The 24,866-nt window shown below is 36.6% G+C and overlaps 1 protein-coding gene and 1 long non-coding RNA gene across 4 annotated transcripts in view; one reads left to right on the plus strand and one right to left on the minus strand.

Annotated features, from left to right (window-relative positions):
• Positions 1–463: 463 nt before the first annotated feature.
• Positions 464–5,594, minus strand: lysmd4 (LysM, putative peptidoglycan-binding, domain containing 4). Its single transcript, XM_042496363.2, has 3 exons — positions 5,437–5,594; positions 3,210–3,478; positions 464–2,774 (listed from the first exon to the last, which is right to left on the minus strand). Exons 2-3 carry the CDS (start codon positions 3,462–3,464, stop codon positions 2,241–2,243), a joined length of 789 nt encoding a protein of 262 aa, XP_042352297.2. The 5' UTR covers positions 3,465–3,478; positions 5,437–5,594; the 3' UTR covers positions 464–2,240.
• A 3,216-nt stretch (positions 5,595–8,810) lies between these two features.
• LOC148189250 (uncharacterized) overlaps positions 8,811–24,866 on the plus strand; it is an 86,948-nt gene continuing 70,892 nt past the window's right edge. For all 3 annotated transcript variants that reach the window (XR_015776901.1, XR_015776903.1, XR_015776902.1), the window contains exons 1-3: positions 8,811–8,953; positions 11,042–11,106; positions 11,269–11,332. This is a non-coding gene — a long non-coding RNA (uncharacterized LOC148189250). The remainder of the gene's footprint in view (positions 8,954–11,041; positions 11,107–11,268; positions 11,333–24,866) is intronic.

Here is a 24,866-nt window from a genome sequence, read left to right on the forward strand (position 1 = left end):
AATGTGTGCATGCTCCCATCTTTTGGTAGCTGTGGGTACTGCAAATAATCAAAACTCAAAATTTGTATTAAAAAAGGTATTCTGCTATACTGTAGCTCTAAACACACACACACACACACACACACAAACACAAATATATATAAATGATGTGTGTGCATGTATATCTATCTATATCTATCCCTCTAACTATCCATCTAAACATCAAGCCACAATAACACACTAACACATCAGAGACACTTCCACACTATAGCATCTTTGCATATCCATGCAAATTTCTCCACCCAAAATGGTTCACAAATAAACTTAATTTTTTTTAAAGTCAAAAAGATAACTTTTTCAGTTTTATTAAATTAAAATACTTCAGACATTAAAAAGTGCATTAGACAAGCCACAGAAATTCACTACCTACTGCCCATCAGACCGTGTGAGATGGAGTGTGCAATACTATGTCAACCTGACGATGAAGCTTTAAGGCACTTTTTATTATCTTAGTTCAGAGAACTTCTAAATGACTTCATGTCATTTCAAAAAGCAAAACCTTGTGAACACCACTGACACCTTTAGCACTGTACTCAGACTCAGAGAGAAGGCATGAGGTGCATAGCAATAACTCAAAGATGAACACAGACACAAATAAGTTAAATCAAATAAGGCATACAATTAATGCTCCAAGCCATGTCAAACACAGTTCAACCTGATGCGCTTTTCTCCCACTTTATCATTTTTTCAGGCAAAAGTTTAAAAAAATATTACTGTAGTGGATCAGATGTCTGTCCCCAGTATATGACACTGATATGATGACACTTGATGTATTTATACTGACAACAGGCACTGGTGGAAGGCAGGTTATGATAAAGCAGGGCTGGGCGATATGTCCATATTATATCATGACATGAGAATTGATTGAGTCCTAGATTTTGTCATAATATCATAATATCCTAAATGTTGTATTTTTCTGGTTTTAAAGGCTGCATTGCAATAAAGTGATACCAACTCAGTGAAATAACAGGACTGGTGTATCTGCTCTACTATTAGTCTTTACCCACTTAGCAATTACACCCACTGACGATTATTTATCAAAACTCTTATGAAACATTTCTGTGAAAGCACCGACTATCAACCCTGCAATCATCATAATGTGATACTGAGGTATGTGTTCAAGAATATTGTGATATTTGATTTTCTCCATATTGCCTAGCTCTAAAATAAAGCCTACACAAGTCATGCTTTTTTCCCCAGACAAATACATTTTTCATTTGCAATTACTCTCAGCTTGTGTCATTCATGTGAGGAGGTTCACAACACAACCATTTAATAGAGTGCGGCAGGGGTGACATTTATTTATAGGCCAACCTGAAAGTTAGTGTGGCCCTGGTTCTCTTGACTATAAGCCAATGGTACTTTTCAATAGGGGTTTGAATTATTTTTGAATTAACAAGCAAGATACTCTTCACAAATGAACATTACTTTTAGGATTTTTAAAAAGGTAAATGCAAATGCCAGAAGTAAAAAGCTAATGTTAGGCTATAACCTGACTACCTTACTGTCACATCCCTGCCACAACGAAACTGTAAAGTGTTTGGCATTATAATGTTCCGTAGTCTCAGTTAGCTACCTTGTCTCTTGTTAGCAACCAGCTTTTATTAAGTCATGTAAAAGCTTCAAAATGTATGAGAGGGGTATTTACTAGCTTATTTCATGCTATAGAACAAAACATTAGTCTCATAAGCACGTGTCAAGTAAAAACCTTATTTCAGGCATCTAACAAAAAAAAAACATTGATTTTGAGACACGGAAACCAGAAGTGCTACAATACTAACTTATTTCTGGATTTTAGGACTCATCCCTGCACCACTCTGTACCTCAGATTTAGTAAAACACCTGAGGACTTATTACTGCGACAAACATTAGCTGTTTTTCAAATCAAAGGATCAACAGTATCAAGAGCACTACTTCAGGAAATCTATAAAAGCTGTTTGGTGAAATGTTGGTGACCTACATTGTCACAAAAATGAGCACAATGTGCAGTAGTTTCACTTCATGACTGTCATGAAAGTATCTGCCTCAAGTATTGGTTATTGTATCAAATAAAAGGTAGATTTCACTGATACACGGTGGTATTGCACAAGGTAAATTTTCACAAAATTTGGCTTTTTTTGGATTGTCACTCACTGCTGAGATCAGCTACCGCAGAAGTTTTGAAAATGGTTGAGCCTGCACTGTCTTTGAAAATGCTCAGGTCAACTTATACTAGCGTCTGTGCCCGAGGTGTTTGAAGAGGAGATGGATGACTGGCTGAAAGCACCGTTACCATTTGTAGGTGAAGCGACTTCACTATCTTTAGTTTTGAAATAAATTACATAAAATAATGGCAGGACGATGCCTATCAGGAGCATGGCGACTACAGCGTTCCACCACTGGATGCCCCAGTCTGCACCGTGACTGCTCAGCCGCTGTCCCTTTAAACCGAAACGCTGCTGTTTTTCAGAGTAATCCAGGAAATCCTCCTCTTGATCATTTGTGCTCTGAATCAGTTTTTCGATATCGCTGTCCACCTCCATTAGAAAGTCGGTGACCTCCTGCAGATGTGGTTGGGCTCTGGCTCGGTCCTGAGGCTTCGCTGGTGTGCTGGTGGCTGAATGTGGCTTTTCTTCTTGAGGGTCTGTGCACGTCTCCGTTAAAAAGCTGTGTTTCTGAACGGGTATTTTGATAGATTTCAGTGCAAATAAATCCTGTTCCTGCATTAGGTTGTTCAGCCGCTTTATATCTGCAACCTGTTGAGAGAAACAGGAAAGACGCTATATGAAAGGGAACACTCAAGATAATGACCTTAAGAATGTTCTAAAATAATAGAATTTTTTTTCTGTATCAAAATTTTAAATATGTAAGTAAGAGAATTATAAATACAGTTTTCTGGACATTTTTCACTTGTTAAAAAAATCTAATAAACCATTAATGCTCACTTTTACCCAATTTTTTCAGTTTAAGAGATATTTCTTGCCAAATTGTTCATTGTTTTTGCCCATGTTATTAAAAATAATCAAACCAATTTTCTCAGTTGTCGAAGGTATAAATGCTAGTAAAAGGCATCTTAATGCAGCACAAGAAAAGTGACGTTGATCCAGTTAAAGGGTTTATATGCCACTAAAGAGATTATCACCAGAAATGCTAATAAAAATAAAATTGAAGTGACTATCCAAATTCTTTACCTTGCAGCCGTACTGAAGTGCAATCTTGTTGAGGTTGTCACCGTCTAAAACATCCCGCTCCAGAAGCTCAACGTTCCTCAGTCTGTCCTGCTCCTGGAAAACACGCGGCCTCATCTCCATGACGTTGAGCTCCTCATCATCTGAGGATGCAGACTCATTGAGTCCCCTGTTGAACATGTAGACTTGGCCGTCTGCGCTGGCGTGGACGTCCACAGGGGCCTGGAAAGCCCGAGAAACGTGCTCCCCCCGCCGCATATTAAAGGCCCAGCCTGTAAGTAAAGTCCAACATTACAGCACGGATAGAATTAAAAACCTTTTTAAACTTCATTTTGCAACTTTGACATAATGGTTAGACTTTTTCATGCATACTTCTAGCGGGCTTTTTGTGTAACTGAGCAAGTTTACTCATAGTTTTCTTTCATATGTGTTATTTTTTTAATTATTAATTCAACCTTTATGTTACTAGGGACATTACCATTGAGATTCAAAATCTTCTGTTCTGCAGCATAACTTTCACATAAAATTTGAAATTTTTATGAAATTTTGAAAATAACTTGAAAATGAGCTGTGGGTGAATTGGAAAACAATCTTTAAAAATTATATATGTATATATTATTATCAGTATTCATTTTTTTGCACTTTCTCTGGTTCTTTTTCTTGTCTCTTTTTATTTTTTACTTATCCTCTTTTGCTTATTTTCAGGTAATTTTCTTGTAACTTTTTTTCTAATTACTTGCTAACTTTTGGGTCATATCTTGTTAAACTGCTCTTTGCATGTTCCCCATGTTTTTTTTAAAGAAATCAAGCCAATATTCTCAAGTTTCAAAGGGTTAAGGTGACTCTGTAGCTGATAACTTTTGAAAAGACTGGAGTAAAATAATCAAGATCAATAAACCAAGATAAAATGAATAAGAAATACTTTCCAAGAGTCTGAGCCATAAGCACACTATCATATCTTTAGTGGTGCTGTTGTTGTTGAATGATAGATAACTGAAAAATCTGCTAAACACTGTTTTCATGGAAGCCCAGCCTTCATGTTAATTGATTGATTGTTTTAACCAAATGTCAGGCCTCACAGTGGGTAACAGGCTGTGCTGTCCCTCATCAATCTACTGGACCCCATGATGAAAAGTGACACCATTCCTAAGCCGTGACCTAACATACCTTTAATCTGCCTTTGATTACTACACTCAACCAAGTAAAGATACTTTGCAGCCTGATATACCATTGACTGTGGTCCGACTGGTTGTTTGTGGACACCACAAACTGCACCTCTGAGTAGACATGTGGACTGATAGCTTCAAATGAGGAAGAGTCTCTATCCAGCTGTTGAGTTACAGCTTTCACGTCTACTTGAAACCAACCAAAAGCACAATAGTTTATTTGACCCTTTGAAACCTGAGCAACTTGGCTTGATTTCTTCCAAAAACGTGGCAAGAAGGCAATGAGCGATGAAAGAAGAAATGACCCATAATTAGCAAGAAATTAGTAAAAAAAAAAAAAAAAAGTACAAGAAAATTACCTAAAAATAAATTAGTAATAACAAATAAGAAAAAACGTAACTATGATAAATATATAGTTTTCCCCGAGCTTTGAAAGAAAAAAAGAGAAAAAAAGTAAATCTACTGAATTCTTGCATTTTGTGGAACATTTCTTACAAAGCTGCTCATTGGCTTTTTTTCCATGGTTTTGAAATGAATCGCACGAATTTGCTCAGTGTTCAAAGGTTTAAATACTTGTGAAAGGCGCCTAATCACTTAAGTTATTACTTATACGTCGATTTGTTAAATATAACTAATGGTAACGTTACATGGGTCCGTGTATTTTACTGAGGATATGGTGCGAACTAAGTTAACAACAGGTCCGTGGCTCATCACAAACTTACTAATTCGACCCGAGCTATTTCTAACCGTTAATTTATTCCGTGTAACAGGTAAATTTGACAGCTCCAAAGCCCTATTTACAGATGATGTCGTGAGAAGAAGGAGCACTTGAAGGCAGCATTGATTATCAAGCTAATGATTAGCTTTAGTCTTTGACGTCCAGCATTAGAAAAGCCCAGTAGCGGCCAGTAGCATGGCAGAAAGCAGGTCAGCAGACTGCCTCAGTCCAGCTCCAGTTACAGTTAGCCATCTAGCTCGTATGTTCGTATGGATAAATAAACTACTCAAAGGAAGTTGTTCAACGGACTTTTAAAAGTCAGACTGCGCTGTCTGCATCTCGTTACCTTATCCAAATGCTTTGGCAACAGTATGGCAGGACACCGCCTTCCCAGAGCAGTCCTCTTCGCCTTCACTTGTAAACATTACAGTGCAACTGGTAGCGCTAGCTCACTAGCTACTGGTTAGCCTACTTCTTCTTCGTGCCTTATTCAAACACGGTGCAACAAAAAAATTGCACTGCCGCCACCCACCTCTCTGGAATGAACCCTCATTGAAATTATCTGTGAAATTGAGAAATAATTATGATTAAGATAATAAAGGTTTATAAACCACAACAACAACATAATAATAATGATAATAATAATAATAATAATGATGATGATGATGATGATGATGATGATAACAATAACAACAACAACAACAACAAGTTACAATAATAGAAAGATAAAATACTCATTTACTAGTTCCACTACTGAAAAATTTCCATCATTACAGCAGCTAGGGGCATAATGCAAACAAGAAACAAAAAGTATTATTGAATAGTAAGAACACAAAGAAACTAAATTAAATAAACAGTAAAAAAAAAACAACAAAAAAACAAACAAACAATATAATAAATAAACAGTGAAAAATACAGAATAATTGGCCTATAATAAGTTAACATAACCCCCCCAAAATTTAATCTGATTCTACCACTGTCATACTGTTTGTGGTCCTAAATGTGATATATATACGATGTATGGTAATGAGACTTAAATTGTGAATTTACTTTCTGGTAATCTTGTCATTTGACATGAATCCATAATTGCAATGGATTTATTTATTTATTTATTTTTACTCAGTGTGGCCTCTTTACATGTGTTAGAGTGTTGGAGAAGGATAATTGAGACTAAACATGAACAGCCTTGACACAAACAAACAAAAAATAAATTCAAGCACAAAATATAGAAACTTCCAGATCTTTTTTGTGTGCGGGTCTGGTTTAAAATGTCCCCTTACACAACATAGGCAATATCCTTATTATGTAGTTTCTTCTCTTCATTGGTCTCCATATACTTTTTAAAGCCCACAACTTAAAACTCAGGTGTATAAAAATAGTATCTGAGCATTTCCCATTTAGGATATTTTCTCTTTAAACATGTATGCACTTATCAATATTTAGTAACCAAAAAGCTGCTCTATGTCTGACATCTGCTGGTAGAAAGTCATCATTACATCCCATCTGAGCCATTGAAGTACAGTCAATTTTCTTCCTCTCCTCTATCCCTCTCTAAGTCTCCCAGTACCAGACAAGTGGTGGTGAGGAGAGCTACAGCACACAGCCTCGGGCTGAGAGGATGCTAGAGAGTGAATATTGGTTCCTGGGTCCTCTGGGAAACAACCAGTGAGGTTTTAGAAAGGTCAGTGTAGTGGTGGTGCCTGCTTTGTCCACTAGATGGGACTGTTGGTCTTTCATATTTCCTAACATTTGTTTTAAACTAAATCTGCTAATCTGTTTATCAAATGAAACTCATACAGAGTTTTTTTTGTTTTGTTTTTTCTTGCAAGGGGCAAAGCATTATTTTATTCCATTCTTTTTTGATTGATATTGTTAACAAGTATGGAATACTTTGTATTAAATTTATCTGAAACCATTACAGCCATTAATTGCCTGGTGAATGCAACCATTTACAAGGGTATAAAAGCAAAGCTCAAACGACGACCTGCAATATGCCCCAAAGCCTCCATGGTAAGATCATCAGAAAGAAGTGAGCCCAAGACAACCTATACCCCATAAATAAAAATGATTTAATAAGCGGAATTGCAGTGCTAAAAAGGACATATTATACCAGCCTGTTTAAATAAATTCCCCCACAATCACAAAAGCCAAGATTTCTCTCCAGGAGTAAAGGTACAATAACAACAACAACAACGACAACAACGACAACAACAACGATAACAACAACAATAATAATAATAATAACAATACCTTCATTTATCTAGCTCTTTTTAAAACAAGTTACTAAGTGCTTTACATACAATTAAAAAGACAGTAAACATAGTTAATAAAATATAAACAACAGTCAAGAATAAAAAGCAAGCTTAAAATAAATAAGGCTGCACCTAACGATTATTTTTTGATCTATTAATCTATCGATTATTTTTTCGATTAATCTATCGATTTTTTAAAATTGATCTATTATTTTTTTATTACTCAATAATTATAACGAATTTACTGAAAATAACATTTTAAAACTTGTCATACAATGCAGGGATTATTCCCCAACATAAAATAGCCCAGTCTTAACTGGTAATCTGTGTTTTACAGTCTGATAAAAAAAAAGTCTCTCCAAAGTAAAATTAATTCAAGAGCTTATTCTGCTCAAGTAAAATAAATGCAGTGTAATCTACATTTAGCAGTCCAACAGCAAAATATATAAACAATGTAAAATTCAAGTCACTTAACAAAACAGTTACTTTTTGTTACAGTAACAAGCCTTAAACCTAGCAGTCCAACAAAACATCTTACAGTAAAATTAGTGTAATTTGAACCCTATAACTTTTCTCTCACAGAAATAATTATAACTAAACCATTCTTTCTGTATCAACATAGACCAGCCTTAAATGGGCCTTAAGGCATATTGCTGCCTACTGATATGAGTGCTGTGTTTTCATATTTATAAGCACATATTTGACCCATTTATGAAGTTATACAAGCTCCTGCACAGCTGACAACCCCATACTGTAAATGTTTCAAAATAAAATACATTGTATCAGCAATGATGACATTCTGTCCACAGAGACACAGTCAGATAGCTTTTGTTTTGAAAGGGAAGCAAGGAAGTTGAGGTAAAACAAACATCTTTGTATTTCTTCATCTTTGTGACAGAGACAGATTTTAAACTGCAGTGTAAAATGGTATAGAGTCAACAAACGCGAGCGTCACGCGTAAAAAAACGGCGAGCCACCATTTCTTTAGATGTGCTGCAGCTGAGACACAGCTCAGACACCTGACAAGCGCTGCTCGGAGGTGTAACTTGACACAGGAGCGCCGAAACAAAAAAAACAACACGGCTGGCGCTGCTCACGCTCTCATCATGCGCGCTGTGTGGAACCATGGATCTGTTAGTGTGTAATGGTAGGACGCGTCCAAGTACATTACCTCAGAGCCCTTTATTCAAGTGCACTACCTTACGCCAATCGACGTATTTTCGTATTCGATTATATCGACGAATTGCCCCAGCCCTAAAAATAATGAGTTTTTGTTATACATCTATGGTTTTTTACAAGTGATTTCAAAGAAGACGGGGCGGGGTAAAAACAAACCGTCAAGGTACCTGATTGGTCAACTCCCATCAGCGCACAGAGTGCACTTTGAAGAATCTGCTAGCTGCTAACCCCTTATAAGTGTACAGCTTTGGCTAACAGAAAAGTGACTCTGCGGCCAGATCGATTGAAGTGTGTGTCTGTCATGCGAGTAGTTCGAGGAAAGGCATAAATACAGTCTATAGTTGTGCTCTTCCATCTGGACAACACATTAATTGAAAACACTTGAATGCAACGATTCCAACAGCTTGCACTGCTAGGCGCCCGATGGTAATGGTATGCAAGTTATAATATCACAGTAACACAGTCCATTGTCAATAAAACTAATTTGTTATCCACAGTCATAAAATGTTACATTCAGTGCTGTCAAAAATGTATGACTTCATAACTTGCTAAAACCTAATATGCAGAGGCGCTAGCCAAGGTAAAGTCAGATAGCCACTAGCCCGAAACTCACTTAGCTCAAAACGTTAGCATACATTTAACGTTAGCATACAAAAGTCTTGTAATGTTGGCTTTGTTAAGTTGCAGGTGTACGCGTAGGGCTGGGGCGACTCGTCCACGTAATCGATGTAATCGATTACATAAATACGTCGATGAGAGCGTGAGCAGCGCCGGGCGTGTTGTTTTTTATTTGGGTGCTGGTGTATCAAGTTAGAGCGTGCACACTACTCGCCCGAGCAGCGCTTGTCAGGCGCGTCTGAGCTGCATGTCAGCTGCAGCCGTTTTCTTTCTGCGTGATGCTCGCGTTTGTTGACTCTATACCACTTTATACTGAAGTTAACAGTTTCTCTCTGTCACAGAGATGAGGAAATACAAAGATGTTTGTTTTACCTCAACTTCCTTGCTTCCCTTTCAAAACAAAAGCCCTTTGACTCTGTCTCTGGACAGAATGTCATCAGTTGCTGATGCAACGCATTTTATTTTGAAATATTTATAGGATGGGGTTGTAAGCTGTGCAAGAGCTTGTTTAACTTCATAAATGAGTGGAATATGTGCTTATGAATATGAAAATACAGCACTCACATCAGCAGGCAGCGGTATGCCTTAAGGCCCAGTTAAGGCTGGACTATTTTGATGCAGAAAAAATGGACAAGTTATTAAAAAAAATAATCGATAGATTAATCAATAGATTAATTGTTAAAAAAATAATAGTTAGGTACAGCCCTTTACTCGTGTCATTGTGGGGTTAGGTGTAAAGGAAAAAGGCCATTGCATATTGCAAATGGTCTTACATTTGAATTTGCGAGGTCTTAATCGACATAAACACATGCATTTATCTAACTTTTAATTTCTGTCAAAATGAGTAAAGCCCCTCTGTGCTTAATACTGCCTTCAACTGCTCCTCGGAAGAATATCGTATTTAACGTATTTAGGAGTTAGGAGCACCTGAGTGGTCCTCCAAAGTTGTAATTATGAGTGGGAACATTTGGAAATTTCAAAGTCAGTGTTTGGTCAATGGTAAGAAACTTTTTATTAATTCACATATTAAATATCAATTTTTGAACACATGTAGAGTCTATTGCTATTTTAATGTTAACTGCTGTCCATGTAGAGTGACCTCTTTTATATACATATCTATATATCTATATATATCTATATATATATATTTATATATCTATCTATCTATCTATCTATATATATATATATATATGTATATGTGTGTGTGTGTGTATATATATATATATATGTATATGTGTGTGTGTGTGTGTGTGTATATATATATATATATATATATATATATATATATATATATATATATATATATATATATGTATGTATATGTATATATATATAAGTTGGTGAGTCAGTATGTCCTGAATACTGAATATCTGTAGAGATCAATTCTGACACTATTTTCGCTTTTATCACAATTTGTTGTTGACTTTTGTTTGACATAGCTGCACAATGTATAGTTAGCCCACAGTAAGCCCGCATTATTATGAAGCAGTTTAAATTATACTTGACAGCTAAGGAGTTCTACTTGAAATATGATGAAAAATAACTTGCACAAGTGGCTGTTGATGGTTTCCTTTAATACTTTGTATAGTGTACCTACAGTATTTTACAGTACAGAATGGTATTTTGGAAGGATGATTTTTACAGGATTTGAAGCCAACACTGTGTTTCTGGTGTCTTATGGGACATTTTTGACAATGATATTTTACAGAAAAAAATATTAGATATGTCAGGATTGATAAAACGAATACTGATTCATCAAAATATGCCTTGATTCCAGGCTGCTGTAGCAAATCTGCATCATCTACAGGTATACAGCATGTAGATCAGTGTTTTCCATCTGGTTTAGCCTCAGGAGCCAAAGATTTTAATACTGATATTGATACTAACCTGTGGTCAATACAGGTGCGGTATCAGAGGGAAGGTGATGCAGACAAAGCCCAAGCCATGCGGTGGAGAAGGTGGCTTAGGTGAGAATCAAGACTGAACTGTAATCTTATCTTATTTTAATAATATCTGTGTTTTGTTTGGTCTCTGCTCTGATTTTTTTGTAAGTCCTTTGGAGTGAAGGAATTAAATATAAAAAGTTGTCAAAACAGATTTAAAGTGTGACATACTGGTTGTCAAAACAGGCATTAGAGTTTCCAGACAGGGAAAGGTGCACCCACTCTGGAGCGGCAAGAGAGAAGTGATGAGGTAAGTCATATTGTCATCACACAGTCCATGACATTGGCATAGTGGTGGCTGTTATTGTGGAACATTTGCACATGGATACAGCGTCCTTTATTATTGCCATTATTATTTGTGCCAATAATAAAAATTGCTGTATCGAAGTGCTGTCCTTTCTGACTGCTTTGATATCCATTTTGAGGATTCAGCACCCAGTTTCAACAAGTTATATTGTAAGTGAGCGTGTTGTGTTTGATTTTTACATTTGGACATGGCAAATTGAATTGCAGTCCTCAACTATAAGTAGGTTGTACACTAATACTGCAAAATACTAAAGAATGACCACGTGTTTTGTTAAAATTGTAATTGTCAATACTGTAAAGCCACTTTCTCTGGTTAGGGATGTTTTTTGTCCCTGTGGAATGTAAATGTTGATGTATGAATTTGAAGTCACCTTGGAGGAATAGTTTTGAGAGATACAAGATGGTGGAGGTGGTGCAGGGACTGTGATTGGTCAGTCGGGGAGCCTTGTGTTTTTTAATACGTTTCTGTTGCTGGTAGAGGTTGATTACAGTAAAGAAGACATAAAGCGAAGCTCAGTGGTGTTCTACTTTTCACTAACGCGCATGCTGCTGTCTATGATTTCCACTCTCTATCCCAGTGAATGAAAGAATGTAAACACAGTTAGGTAGGCTGAATGATTGCCCTACAGCTGTTCCCTATTGTTTATCTATAACGTAGAGTGAAAGAAAGCATGTCAACACAATTATTTTGGGGTATATAATGAACGCGCAAGATGGCCTTAAAATGCAAGAAATATCCATCTACTGGTTCACTGTGGTGGTGAAATCAACAGTTGAAAATGGATCAGTGATGAACTATAAACCATTCTGTGTTGGAACCACCTTTGGATGAGCATCCAACCATAATTGGACAATCACAATCTTTACTCCTCCTAAATGTAACTGTGCTAGTAAGTGGTCTGTGGATATAGCTACTGAAATGGTCTGTCCCCTGTGAAAATGAGAGCTGATGTTACACTGAAATCAAACAGAAATTAGTTGCTTGAGATGGAAAAAAGCAAGGCTCCGGTCTTTTCAATGCGTAAACTCGTTGGTTTAAGTTGGTGCAGCGAGCTGTTGTAGTTTACTTGGTCTCTGATAAACTGAGCCCTCTGTGTGGGTAAGCGAGCAGTATTAAGGAGAACCTGTGGAAACAGTTAAACTTAAATTCTGCTTGTAATTCATAAATGTGATTGGTCCTTGTATTTGTGTTTATTTATGTACATAGCTGTTAGCTCGGTAGCTGATACTGATGAATAATGATGAATAAGGTAAAGCCCTGAGGAACAGCGCCAGGTGATGAAGCCAAATTGACAAACGTGGAATTCGATGTTCCCAGCATAAAACAAAATTTGATCCACTGGTACAGAAACTATTTATTGTCTTGAAGAGTCACACGATTTAATGATTTTATTCCCTTTCAGTTTAGCGGAACGCTAAACCGTGTCCTTGCATTATGGGCTCATGGACATTGAAAATCCAGGTGATTTAACATAGGAGAAATCACTTTTTTTGCTTGCACCACTAAGCAACTTCTTAAGGAATGATTAGGGCCCTTCCTCCAATGCTGTATCCAGTTCTCTGCATACACCCATAGATGAAATTCAAAATTTATATTTCTCTACCTTTTTTGGCAGTCACGTAACAACTGTTGGATGCATTACCACCACTATGTGGACTCAATAGGGCCAAACCTAATTTGCATGTCATCCGAAAAGCTCTAGTGTTTTGCCTAATTACGACTGTTTCCATTGGCTGGAAAAACAATTGACCAACCAGGACTTTATTTTTGGGATTTCAAACTGGGACTACACCTTTGTATGAAGGTTGCTAGCTACATCCAGAATGATAAGAAGATTGAGATGGATGCAGTTCTTGTAATAGACTTACAGATGTAACAACTCTTAAATCATCATGTTTCATAGATTGTCATGAAAAATCTCATCACAATGGCTCCTAGCAACCACGACTGCTGCGTCTTTGTCAACAAAACATGTACAAACACCAAACAAAGTAGTATGATTTACATGCAAACATGTGTTGTAAAATGGAACGTAAATGGGAATATTAGCAAAGTGTGTTGAAAAATGGAAAAATAAAAGATAAGAGACATAGTGAACCATTTTTTGTTCTATGAGCTGAAATTGGCTGATGGAAGTAAGCATTTCTGTGACTAGATCATAGGATTTGGAGTGTAATTCAAAATTAGAAAAAATGTGAGTCTTGCTTTTCATGAGCAAAAAATACATTTTCCTTGTGTAAGAATAATCTTTGTAGCTGACCTGCTTTATATGCAATACTTTCCTCTGCAGTAGACTGAATGAATGAGTAAATAAGCTTTCAGATGGATTGTAGCTTGAACAATTGTTTTGTCAAGGATGCAACATATTTCTTATAGCCTTGCTTTTTATGAAATGCAGAATGTGCATATTATTTCTAGTCACATTTCGTACAGGGCAAAGCTACAAGCAAGACTGGTTAAACATGGAGTTAATAGCAGTCATGCATATTCTAGTGTTTCTTTCCACATATGCATACTCATTCAGCTGGAAACCCCAAATGACCTCCGGTTGACTCCTTTAACTAGATAGCATAGTCGACTCAAAAGCAAATCTGATTTTGTGTTTAAGAGTATAAAACCAAACTCTTAAAAGAATCAGTTTCATTTGATCTCGTGTGTGTGTGCATGTGCTCTCTCTTAACCATGATTACTCAGAAATTATTTTTGTTATTGTGTGTTCATCTGTCAGCACAACCACGGCATTAGGAGAACCCAGCTGCTGACTTCATTGTCTCATGAAGTCAACCTTTACACTTCCAAACGCTCAACGATAGTAAAGTTAATGTTGCCTTAGAGGGAATCATCATATCATTTACATTGCATTCAGATTCAGGGTGTAACTCTGAACGCTGATCAATAGAGCGGCATAATGTGCCATATTTCAGGGCCACTGAGCAGCTTGTCCAACTGACAGAGAGGGAGAGAAAGAGACTGTGTGGTGAGAGAGAGGTGGAGAGAGCTAAAGAGGGGAAAGGGAGGGAGGCAGGGACCAAGAAGTGGGGCTAAAACCGTGTACACTGCATGCACATGTTGCCTGAAGAACAACAGTAAGGGCTTTACTGTAAATGATTCAGAGCAAAGATTAAATATTTATTGAGGTGAAAGATTCATGTATGCCACATCTATGAACTCATTGCTATATGAGCACATTATATCATGTTTCAGTGTCTCGGGTTAAATACAAAAATTTGTGACCTCCCACTTCTGAAGAAAAACCACATTGCACATGTTAATGTTACATTTATTTATGCACACAAGCTCGCTTGACTATTAAAATGCAATGTTTTCTCATAGCTGTAGTTTTGAAGAATAAACCATTCAGCTACAGATATCAATCAAATGCTTAATTAGGGGAGATTTTAAAATATCTCTCCTGTCTCTCCCTAAACTTTAGCATAGTAAGTAGTAGATGGAAATCTTTCTAGGGAGTTTTCGTGTTTAGGCTGTAAGGAGAGTATAAAGGCCAAGTGAATTCAAAATGTACATGCACAACAAGGGCAAATCAGTCATATCACCATAAGCATTAGGGTTGGGCAATATTGAAATTCTCTTACTGAAGATATATCTCAAGGAAAAACGATATACAACCCTGGTTGTGGACCCGTGAAGCATATGTTGTAATAAACAGACTCAAAGTGGCCCAGATGTGTAGGCAGTAATTGCTTTTTTAAACAAGGGCATGCTGAGATCAATAAATCTGATCAATCAACTTGAATGTTTTTTTTTTCAATAACATGCTTATCAACATTGATGTATGGAATGACAATAACACAGATAGCCTATGCTTTTTTGCCATACATTTTGTCACAAACAATTCGAATTATGGCAAGTTGCAAACTCACAGAGGTGAGGTTTAGCCTCGTGCACTGGTTTAGTATTTTGTCAAATTAGTGATCTGTTACTTAAAATATTGCCTTGACCTTATTTCTGTTGTTGCCATTAATTGCATGTTTCTTGAAACATGATGTAATTTTACTTCAGCTGTTTCTAAAGAATCAATGAGAGCTGCTGCTCAGACAGCTGGGAGGCACAGACACAGGGAATACACAGCATGCAGATAAGCATGTTTTCACATCTAACTCTGTGAATTAAGGGTTTTTTCAACCAAACATGAGGTGGTGATTGTTGGATATGTGGACTAACTAACTAGATGACTAACAACACTAAATAAGATGGTTTTGATGAGTTTTATTTTGTTTCTGTTGAGTTTGAATGCATTTTACACTGAGCTAACAAGGCAGTTGAGAAAGCTGGTGTTAGTTTGGTGAAAGAAACTTGGATTGGATTTGATTTTTTTTTTTTTGGTCAATGAACATGACACACCTTACAGCCCCACTGATGTCTGTTGTCACCATATCAAGTAACAACAGTTACCTGTTATTATTTATTTTTAAACTAGTAAAGTGATCACAGTGAACAATTTTATTCATTTAATTTGTATGGGTTAAGTATAGAGAAAGCAAGAGAAAGAGAGTCAGAATATTTCACAAAATTCATAACAGGCATTAACTGATTATCATTCTATTAATGTGGACAGGTGATGACCGTTCTCATGGCCAACCAATATGGTTTTGAACAGTAATCTCGTCAATTAACATTATACCAGTCATTTTCTTCATAGTATTGGTGGGTTGACACAGGCCTGATTACACCCTCTTGCCATACACAGTGACAAACATTTTGATTATTTGCTCTGCAGAAAATAGAGCATAAGATTTTTGTTTTCATCTGCTGGGTGGATGTTGAAATGAACCACAGGTGACTGGAGGTTTGTCTCGGAAATCCGCGGGGGTCCCGCAGCAGTTGGTGTGGGGAAAACGGAATTAAATCCTCATGGCTCGGGGTCATGGCAACAGTTCAGATGTTTATTGATTAAACGTCAACTGCCCAGGTGAACGTGATTCACAACTCAGAGGGGCCTAATCCAACAATCCATCACCAGGGGAGCAACATTCAAACCAACACATCATCACGGCATGTTTAGATCTCATGTATAACTCAGATCTACAACATTGTTAAAGAGGTGATAGATTTTGTCGGTAATAACGCTGTGTATAAGTAAGTTGTTCTTGAATTTCTGTAAAGGCTTTATGTGGAGTGATATGAATGCATAACTGAGGTTTAGGTAAAGATAATGAAATACAGTATGTGCTTGTTGTATGTTTCATGAGGACATAATGCCACATTTTTTTGGAACTAAGAGAAAGAGGGGGTTTAGTTTGGCCAATGTGTCTTTGTCACTTACTGCATTTGATTTTTAGAACTCTTCATAAGCTTAATGGTCATTATAACTCCAGTGATTAGTTGATCAACAACAACAAAAAAAAAGATCTATGCAGGGTGTCTGCAGGTCCTTAGAAAGACTTAGAAAGTATTTTATGAATATTAGACCTTAAAAGTCATTCATCTTAAATATGGATCACACATTTTAATCTAATTTCATATATCCATCTTTTAATTTATACTTGTAAAATTAGTCTACATAAAACTTACCTCTGCATGACACCACACACACACACACACACACACACACACACACACACACACACACACTATATATATATATATATATATATATATACACCACTTATTGTCATACTTACCTGCAGAGCTTGAATCAGAAAAATGATTTATCAAAAAATCTGTTGTAAATTTGGTTAAATCTATCTTAAAGGCCTTAAAAGGACTAAAGTTTGCAACATCTGTAGACACACTGCTATATTTTAATGATCAAAAAAGCTTTTAAGCCAGATTTAAGCTGAAATGCCAGACATTTGGTGGCCCCAGTTGCTGAAACATACAATTTTTCAACCTTTTCCTTGTGCCATTCTTGCTAAGATGACTGGATGGCTTCCTGTTTTCCTCAGAGCCTAGCAGCTACCAACAGCGCAAGGCACACTGCCATTTTTGCCCTACAGTTTTTCCACTTTCTGCCATTTCCACTGCTGGAGATAAACTGTAAAGATCTTCCATTGATACCATCTGGTAACTGGGGATAACTACTGATAGCTACCAGGTAAAACATAGGTGCTATCCTCTTGCTGTTGTGGTTGCGCAGTGGTTGGTGCACTTCCTTTGTGCTGTGAATAGAGCCTTAATTTTCCCAGTAGATTGTAGCTGGTGACAAACAGATTTGCAAGTCATTATTGTATGACCATTACATTATGCAATTAACTTTTACTTTATAATAAGTCAAAGCAAAAAATTTATTTTAATGTGAGTATTTGCCACTTTTCTCCATTTTTGTATCTTTCTAAAAAGAATATTTTGGCTTTTGGGTTCTTGGTTGGACAAAGTTAAAAAAAAAAGTTTAAAATGTTGCACAGGAATCTGGAAACTTGCAGTGAACATTCTTCAGTATTTTCTGATGTTTTATAAACCAAAAAGGCAGATTTATTAATAATAAAATAAAATAAATAGTTGTTATTTGGAACTCTTTTCACAATTGGAGATACTAAGATAAGACTATGTTGTCATGGTAATATTCAGTATGTAACTGAATATTTAGCAACAAAATATAAGTTGATTTGCTTCTGTGAGAACAGCAATTGAGAGCAAACATGCTGGTTAAAAAAATCATGTATCCTCATATATCATAATGGTGTGTCTATGATGGTGCTTTTCAGGCTGCTTTGGGTACAATTTCACACAAGGAAGGCCTTAAGCCACGGGACTGAGCCATTTGCTGAAAGGTGCTGTGCAACTGTAGTGGGGTATATTAATTTGGATCCCAAACCCTGAGGGTGACCCCTCACATGAGACAAAGCTCTGGCAGTCGTGGTCTTCATGCAGGCCATAAGCATACAGTGACACATAACCTTGCCCTGTCACCACCCTCACCAATGTGTCAGCTAACATTACCGTGATTGACGTTGAGCCAGCACTCCAGCCCTATGAGATCTGAGGCTCTGTATAACCTCGCCCTAACTGTGTACCAGGGCTAGGGCATTTGGGGCATGGTACTGGATCATGATGCCGTCTGTGTTTGTAGCCTGTACCTCTGTTAAACAAGGGCACATGCCTTTGTGACCTTGATTAAATTGGAGCCTTTGTCATGGTGTTATCCGAGCCAAAATCTGAATGTTTTTGTGAAGTATCACTCCATTACAGACCGATAACTAAAGAAATAAAGTGCCTTTACAGAAATGTAACATGTTAACGTAGTGCTGTAACTGAAAAGAGGGCTATCATTATATTTACTCATTGATCATTATCAGTGACAGGAAGGAAATGAAACAATATACTCTCTCCTTGAGCTAGAGCATTAGCTACGTATCCTCTAAATGATACAAACTATGCAGGTAAACTTTTACTTTCAACATGAGTATGCAACTTATTATAGCAGAGATTAAACAGAAACATCTGTGGAGTGGTAATGTAATAAAATACTGTAATAACAATGGTGTTTGTTAATTTGGGAAGCTGATAATGGGTTTACAATGCTGTTTGCTGACTGGAAGTTACTGAAAATGCAGATATCAACAGCTGGTGAAGTTAGTCATATCAAAACTTAAGTTATAACAAATGTCAGTAATTTCCTGTGTGCTGAACTCCAGCCTCACAGCATGACCCTTAGATCATAACCTATAAGCTGACAAATGCTAGGAGGCTAAGCCAGGCATGTGAGGTACCAGCCTGTAAATGCTCCTTAAAGCCAAGTTTAACAAGCATTGCTAAACTGTCCATCTGAGTGAAGAGTCCAGGAATCCTACTCATTAAGCAAGGCTGTTTTACAAACCCAGTGATTTGCTTATCTAGACAAGCGCATTACCAGCCTGGAGATGCTAGTGACAAGCTCTCATTTAGCTCCTTCGGGTATAGATGCTATGGTGAGGAAATTTTCCTATTAGTCAATAAACTTGTGACTACATGTTGTTAACCATTACACCAGACTTTTATACCATTACTGTTATCAGTTCAGATGTGAGCAGTACCCAACCCTTGTAACAAAAGGAAAGAAATGGCTAAGAAATGTTATGGTAAAGTGCAAGAATAATTTGTAGCTGGGTAATTGTTAATAGTAGAATAGTTTATTATAGGACTAGGCAATACATGAATTTTATATTATTTGTCGTGATACAAGGCTAGATATAGTGTTACATTTTGGATGTTGTAATATTGTAAGTGTTGTCTTGACCTGGTTTTAAAGGCTGTATCACAGTCAACTGATGTCATTTTCTGAACTTACCAGACTGTTCTAGCTGTTCTGTTATTTGTTATTAGTTATTGTTATATTAGTTATTAGTCATATCCACATTACTGATCATTATTTTTCAGTCATCTAATTGTGAAAATATTTTATGAAAGCACCAATAGTCAACCTACAACATTGTTACAGTATTGATAATGAGTATGTAGTCAAAAATACTGTGATGTCTGATTTTCTCCATATCACCCAGCCCCACTTCATTCATGCCTGTCATAGCCATTTTTTCCTACACCTTCAATGCATATACCCTCAAGGAAACATTGAGTTGAAAGGCTTCATGTAATGGGTTATGTTTGAAAAAACACTTTCCTCTGAGAGGGGGCTATCTTGTAATGCTTGGTATCCTCAGTGCGAGTTCAAACTAGAGTCACGAGCATCACTACCTTGAGTTTCCTTGCGACTCTGGGATTTTAATAATGTATGCCAGTTGTGTTCAAGCACTGCAATGTGGTTTAATGCCTTAGTTGAACCACTACATGACCTCAACTTTCCTGCCATTAAATCATCACTGACTATGGGGAGAATGAGATGCATTGAAATAGTGATTATTGTAGAGGACCGTACTCTTTATGCAGTAGTGTTACAACTGTACAGAGTGATCAGCCTTGTAAAAATACCATCATGGATCTGATGGATACTCCTTAGGGTTAGCAACAGCAATACTAAAAATAGTGCCTGATATAATCCCTGTGTTAAAACAAAGCCTGTTCAAAGAGAAAATGCATAATGCCCATTACTATCAAAATAATTGCTTTTGTCAAATGTGAATGCATGGTTTGGAAGTCACCTCTTTTTTGTTGAATATAATAACTCATTAAAACTGAACTTATAAAAACAAGCAGTTGAACAAACATCAGGGTGCAAAACATTGAATTATGCACTATTCTTACTCACTGTGCCCTGAAATAATGTAAAAAAGTTTGAAAAATATGCAACTCAGCAGGATATGACTTATTGTGTACTTGTACCTCTACTTCAGGTAAAACATTGTAGTTCTATTGTTACTTTTACCTGACAGTGACGTGTTAGGCTGCTGGACACTTGCAGATTTAGATTTTACTCAGTAAAATTAAACAATGTAAATATTATGCATAATTATTCATGAAAGTGTTCACCATTATATGAAATCTGAAAGCTCCACCTTAATCACATGTGAAGTAAATATAAGTATGTTGCCGATGCTAAGTAAATATTTGAATGCAGATTTTTACTGTGCAGTAATAAGAGCCTTACTATTAACAGTTTAACTCTAGGCTGTAATTCTAATATATATTGGGGGAGGCACATTTCCCACTATATTCACTGTATTTGTCTGTTGCAACTTTCACAGCTGTTAGTACCCTAAGCTCTTAGCAAATCTTTTAGCATCATTACCAACAACATATTGCCTTAAATACACACATTTCACAGTTGTTATTTCAATAGCTTGCTTGTTTATAAATATATATAAACATCAAACCATTTCTCGTGTCATAACTTTTGCAGCTGTTTTTTAAACAGCCCTTAGCAAGTCTGTGACCATCATAATCAGTGACATATTGCCTTAAATACACACATTTCAAGGTATGTGATTTCAATAGTTTGTTTATTTATGAATATTTTGACATGAAACCACTTCTCAAGTGTCCGTGAAATCCTATCACAGCTTTCACAGCTGTTAGTTTGTGGAAAAAGCCCTCAGAAAATCCCTTAACATCATTATCATATCATATCATTTCAAGGTTGTGATCTCAAGAGCCTGACATCAAACGACTTCTCATGTGTTTGTGACATCCTGTCACAACTTTCACAGCTGTTATTTTGTGGAATGAGCTCTCAGACAAGACAACTAACAGTACTCTGTTGTTTTAGTATTGGCTTGTTGACCATGTGTCCCTAAATGTATTGAGTTGCCAGGGGACAGATACTGGCAGCTTGATCTCCTCCTGGCTTTCACTGTAGGGTTATGTTCTGTTTACAGTCAGCAATAAGTTCGTGATTCTTACCGGATCTATAATATTCCTGCAGCACAGACTGAACTTTTTTGTGGGTGCATGAAGTCTATCGTCATCAGAACATAGCTTTGTTAGTTGTAGGCTAGTAGTACATATGTCATTTCTCATGGTAGCTTCGAAAACTTAACATGAGGACCTTAGAGCACCTTTGTCTCATTTGAGGAGATAAAAACTACAGTAAATGGCCACCTGGTGACATGAAGGAGGAGTAGATTGTCATATTGTTTTTTTCCTGAAGAAAGCCTACATACCATAATCAGTCAGTGACCTATAAATGAACCACAGTATAGGATAAAAAAAGTGACATGGAGGAGGGGTGACAGTACAGCAAAGTACATGACTGTAGTCGCTGTAATCCAGATAATCACAAGTGACTGACCTTTAATACCACAACTAGTGAAGCTCAAGATAAAATAAAAGCTCTTGTGATCTATAGAGAGATGGCATGGGACTCAAATATTTAAAAGAAATAGAACCTGACAAAAATAGATTTTCATCAAAAGGACAAAATGATTGACCATGATATTCATATGTAGTGTTATATGGTAGCTGTGTCATGGACAAAACATAGTGGCACTCATCTTTCATTTCAGAATTTTTAAAATACAATTCAGTGAAGAGCAGGGCTGTGTCAACCTTCTGTAGAGAATGCCACAACCTACTGATGAAGTACATCTTCTGTCCATTTGTTGGGCATCCACAGGGAAAGAGGACAATTAGGCCAAAAAAAGGAAACAGTCAACACCAAGAAACAATGCTCCTGTTTCCAACTGTGCTGTCCCTTTGCCACTTTTTCAAGAAGACAATAAAAGAAGACAGGCAAAACTGAGAGTCAAATCGAAGGTTAATTGGAGCCAGGGAAATGTCAACCAATTTTACCGATCACCCACAAGGGATATGCAGCCTTCGGTGAAAAAGATGCCTGAATATCTGCACAGTATATTAGCTTCCTATCCTTAATGGCCTCCTGAAGAGAGTGATGATGACATCTTTTCAGCACTCTGTTTCCCCCTCAAAGCATTTGTGTGAGCACAAAAGACAAAGCGAGGGTGTGTGTATTCAAGTATGTGTATATGCATGAATGTGTTGTATGCTTCGTGTCAAAGTCAGTATTGTTATTGGAGATGCTAGCTCCCTGGGAACCGACAGGTGTTGGCACCAGATCTCTGACACCTCTGTGGTCATGACATATCCATCCCCTCCAGTTAGTTTTACCACAACACATGATGGTTTGACAAATAGCAACCTCTCTGCTAAGGAATATAAACAGCATTTTGGGCCTAATGTGCTTTGTATTATGAATATGACAAATGTAATAGTGAAAAATGCACTATGTTGTGCCTCTGTTTTTTCCTGTTTTGAAAAATTTTCATCATGGCAGCTTTTGAAAAATCACAGGTTTGAATTCAGCTTCTTGTGGGTGTTTTTAAATGATTGTTACAGCATTCATCAATGCAATTGAAATCTCAAGAAAAAAAATGTAAGAAAATGGAAAGGGGGAAAGGAAATGAAGACTATGTTATTTTAAGGTTAATCTGAGCCAAAAATGAATCATCCCTTCTGCAGTTTATAGAGGAAATTGTCTTGGCCTTCAGTTGATAAACAAAATGAATTGCCACTCTTGTTACTTTTGTAATGGGTTTATGTCGTCTGTAACCTGGACCAACCTGATATATAGTATAATCTAGAACTGTAGTCCCCTTAAAATTTTATGAAATTCACATATATCCATTTTGTATGATGCCTCCTGTTTCCTTCAGTTATTGGGTTTATTTTGGTTATAAGGAAGCACTGATTTATCAGCCAAACATTGTTATTGGATGATTTTCACCTTGGCCAGACCGTAACTGTTTTGTCACATTTGGTGACCATGGAGCACTACTGTGATTTGCAAATACTATTAATATATGAACTGGAGAGCTGTTAGCTTACTTCCAGCTTACAGAGAATAAATCATCAGTTTTAACGGCCCCTCAGTAACAGTCTCACAATGAGTGGTAGTGGCAGAAGTGTGAACAGTTGAGGCGTGTGTATCTACAGAGCTCTGATCACGACTATTTAGTCACATTTTGCTCCCACGGAGCACGTGTGGATTTGCAGATATTAATGATATATAAACTGGAGAGCCGTTAGTTTGTTGCCTGCTCACAGTGAATGAATCCTCATTGTTTAAAGCGCCGTGGTATCTGTTTAACTGTCTGCTAATGCTAACAACTGTTGACCAGACGCTTCAAGCTCACGGCAAAAACACCAACACTTCAGCCTGAAAAATGTCATCATAAAAGTGCTTTATTTTACTTCCCTATAACTGTATTTTGATAGATAATACAGCAGTAGTCTATTCAACTCAGTTATTTTAAAGTAGCAACTCTATTGTAACTGAAGTTCATTTATTAATTTTTAAATTTTAGTAGGTAACTTTAGTTTAAAAGGCATTTGAAAATATCATGGTATATATATATTGTGTATCACAATATAGACTTAAAATATTGGAATATTATTCCAACGCCACAACGCCCAGCCCTACGGGGAACAATGGAAAACATGTTTGGGTTAAGCAGAGATCTTTCTTGGGATGCTTTCGGGACAAAAGGATGCAGTAACTCACAATTGAATATTACTGATTGTCAGGGGATGCCCCTATTGTTTCCCTGATAATACTACACTGTGGACAACAAATCCATGTTGAGCTAGGAAGGGTAGTTAATGTTAACATCAAATGGCCCAAACTAACAGCTCACAGAGGTTGCATTGAGTTACCTCATGATGTGTTCAAGTTATATAAAATAAAAATGAGTTTTGGGCAAAGGCAAATTATAACATAATCATGATGTGTTCATATGCTTGTAAGGTAGTTTTTGGTGAGTAACTGAATACAGATGTTTGAAGGAGAAATTCGTTCATGTTTTTTTTACAGTAATATAAAAGTATATATTAGAGAGGGAATTGTTATTTATAATATATAGTAAAATGCTTTGAAAGCAGTCTTTCTTTAAAATTTATTTTTCATGTAAAAGAAAGATATTTTAAAGGTTGTTTTGTGAAATTGTTTGATTGAATGTGTGCTCATTCAAAGGTAGTGTAATGAAGGACTGGATGACTTTAAGATAATTCGGTTTTCATAATGAAGATTTCTTTGTCTCTGTGGCACAAAAGGGAAATAAATAAATGACAAAAAAAAAACCAACTGCAACAACAAAAAAAAAAGTATCAGCTATTGGCCAAATTATTTGAA

Source organism: Plectropomus leopardus, chromosome 7, assembly GCF_026936395.1.
Source record: "Plectropomus leopardus strain MGB_pleo_1.0 chromosome 7, ASM2693639v1, whole genome shotgun sequence".
Taxonomy (NCBI): Eukaryota; Metazoa; Chordata; class Actinopteri; order Perciformes; family Serranidae; genus Plectropomus; species Plectropomus leopardus.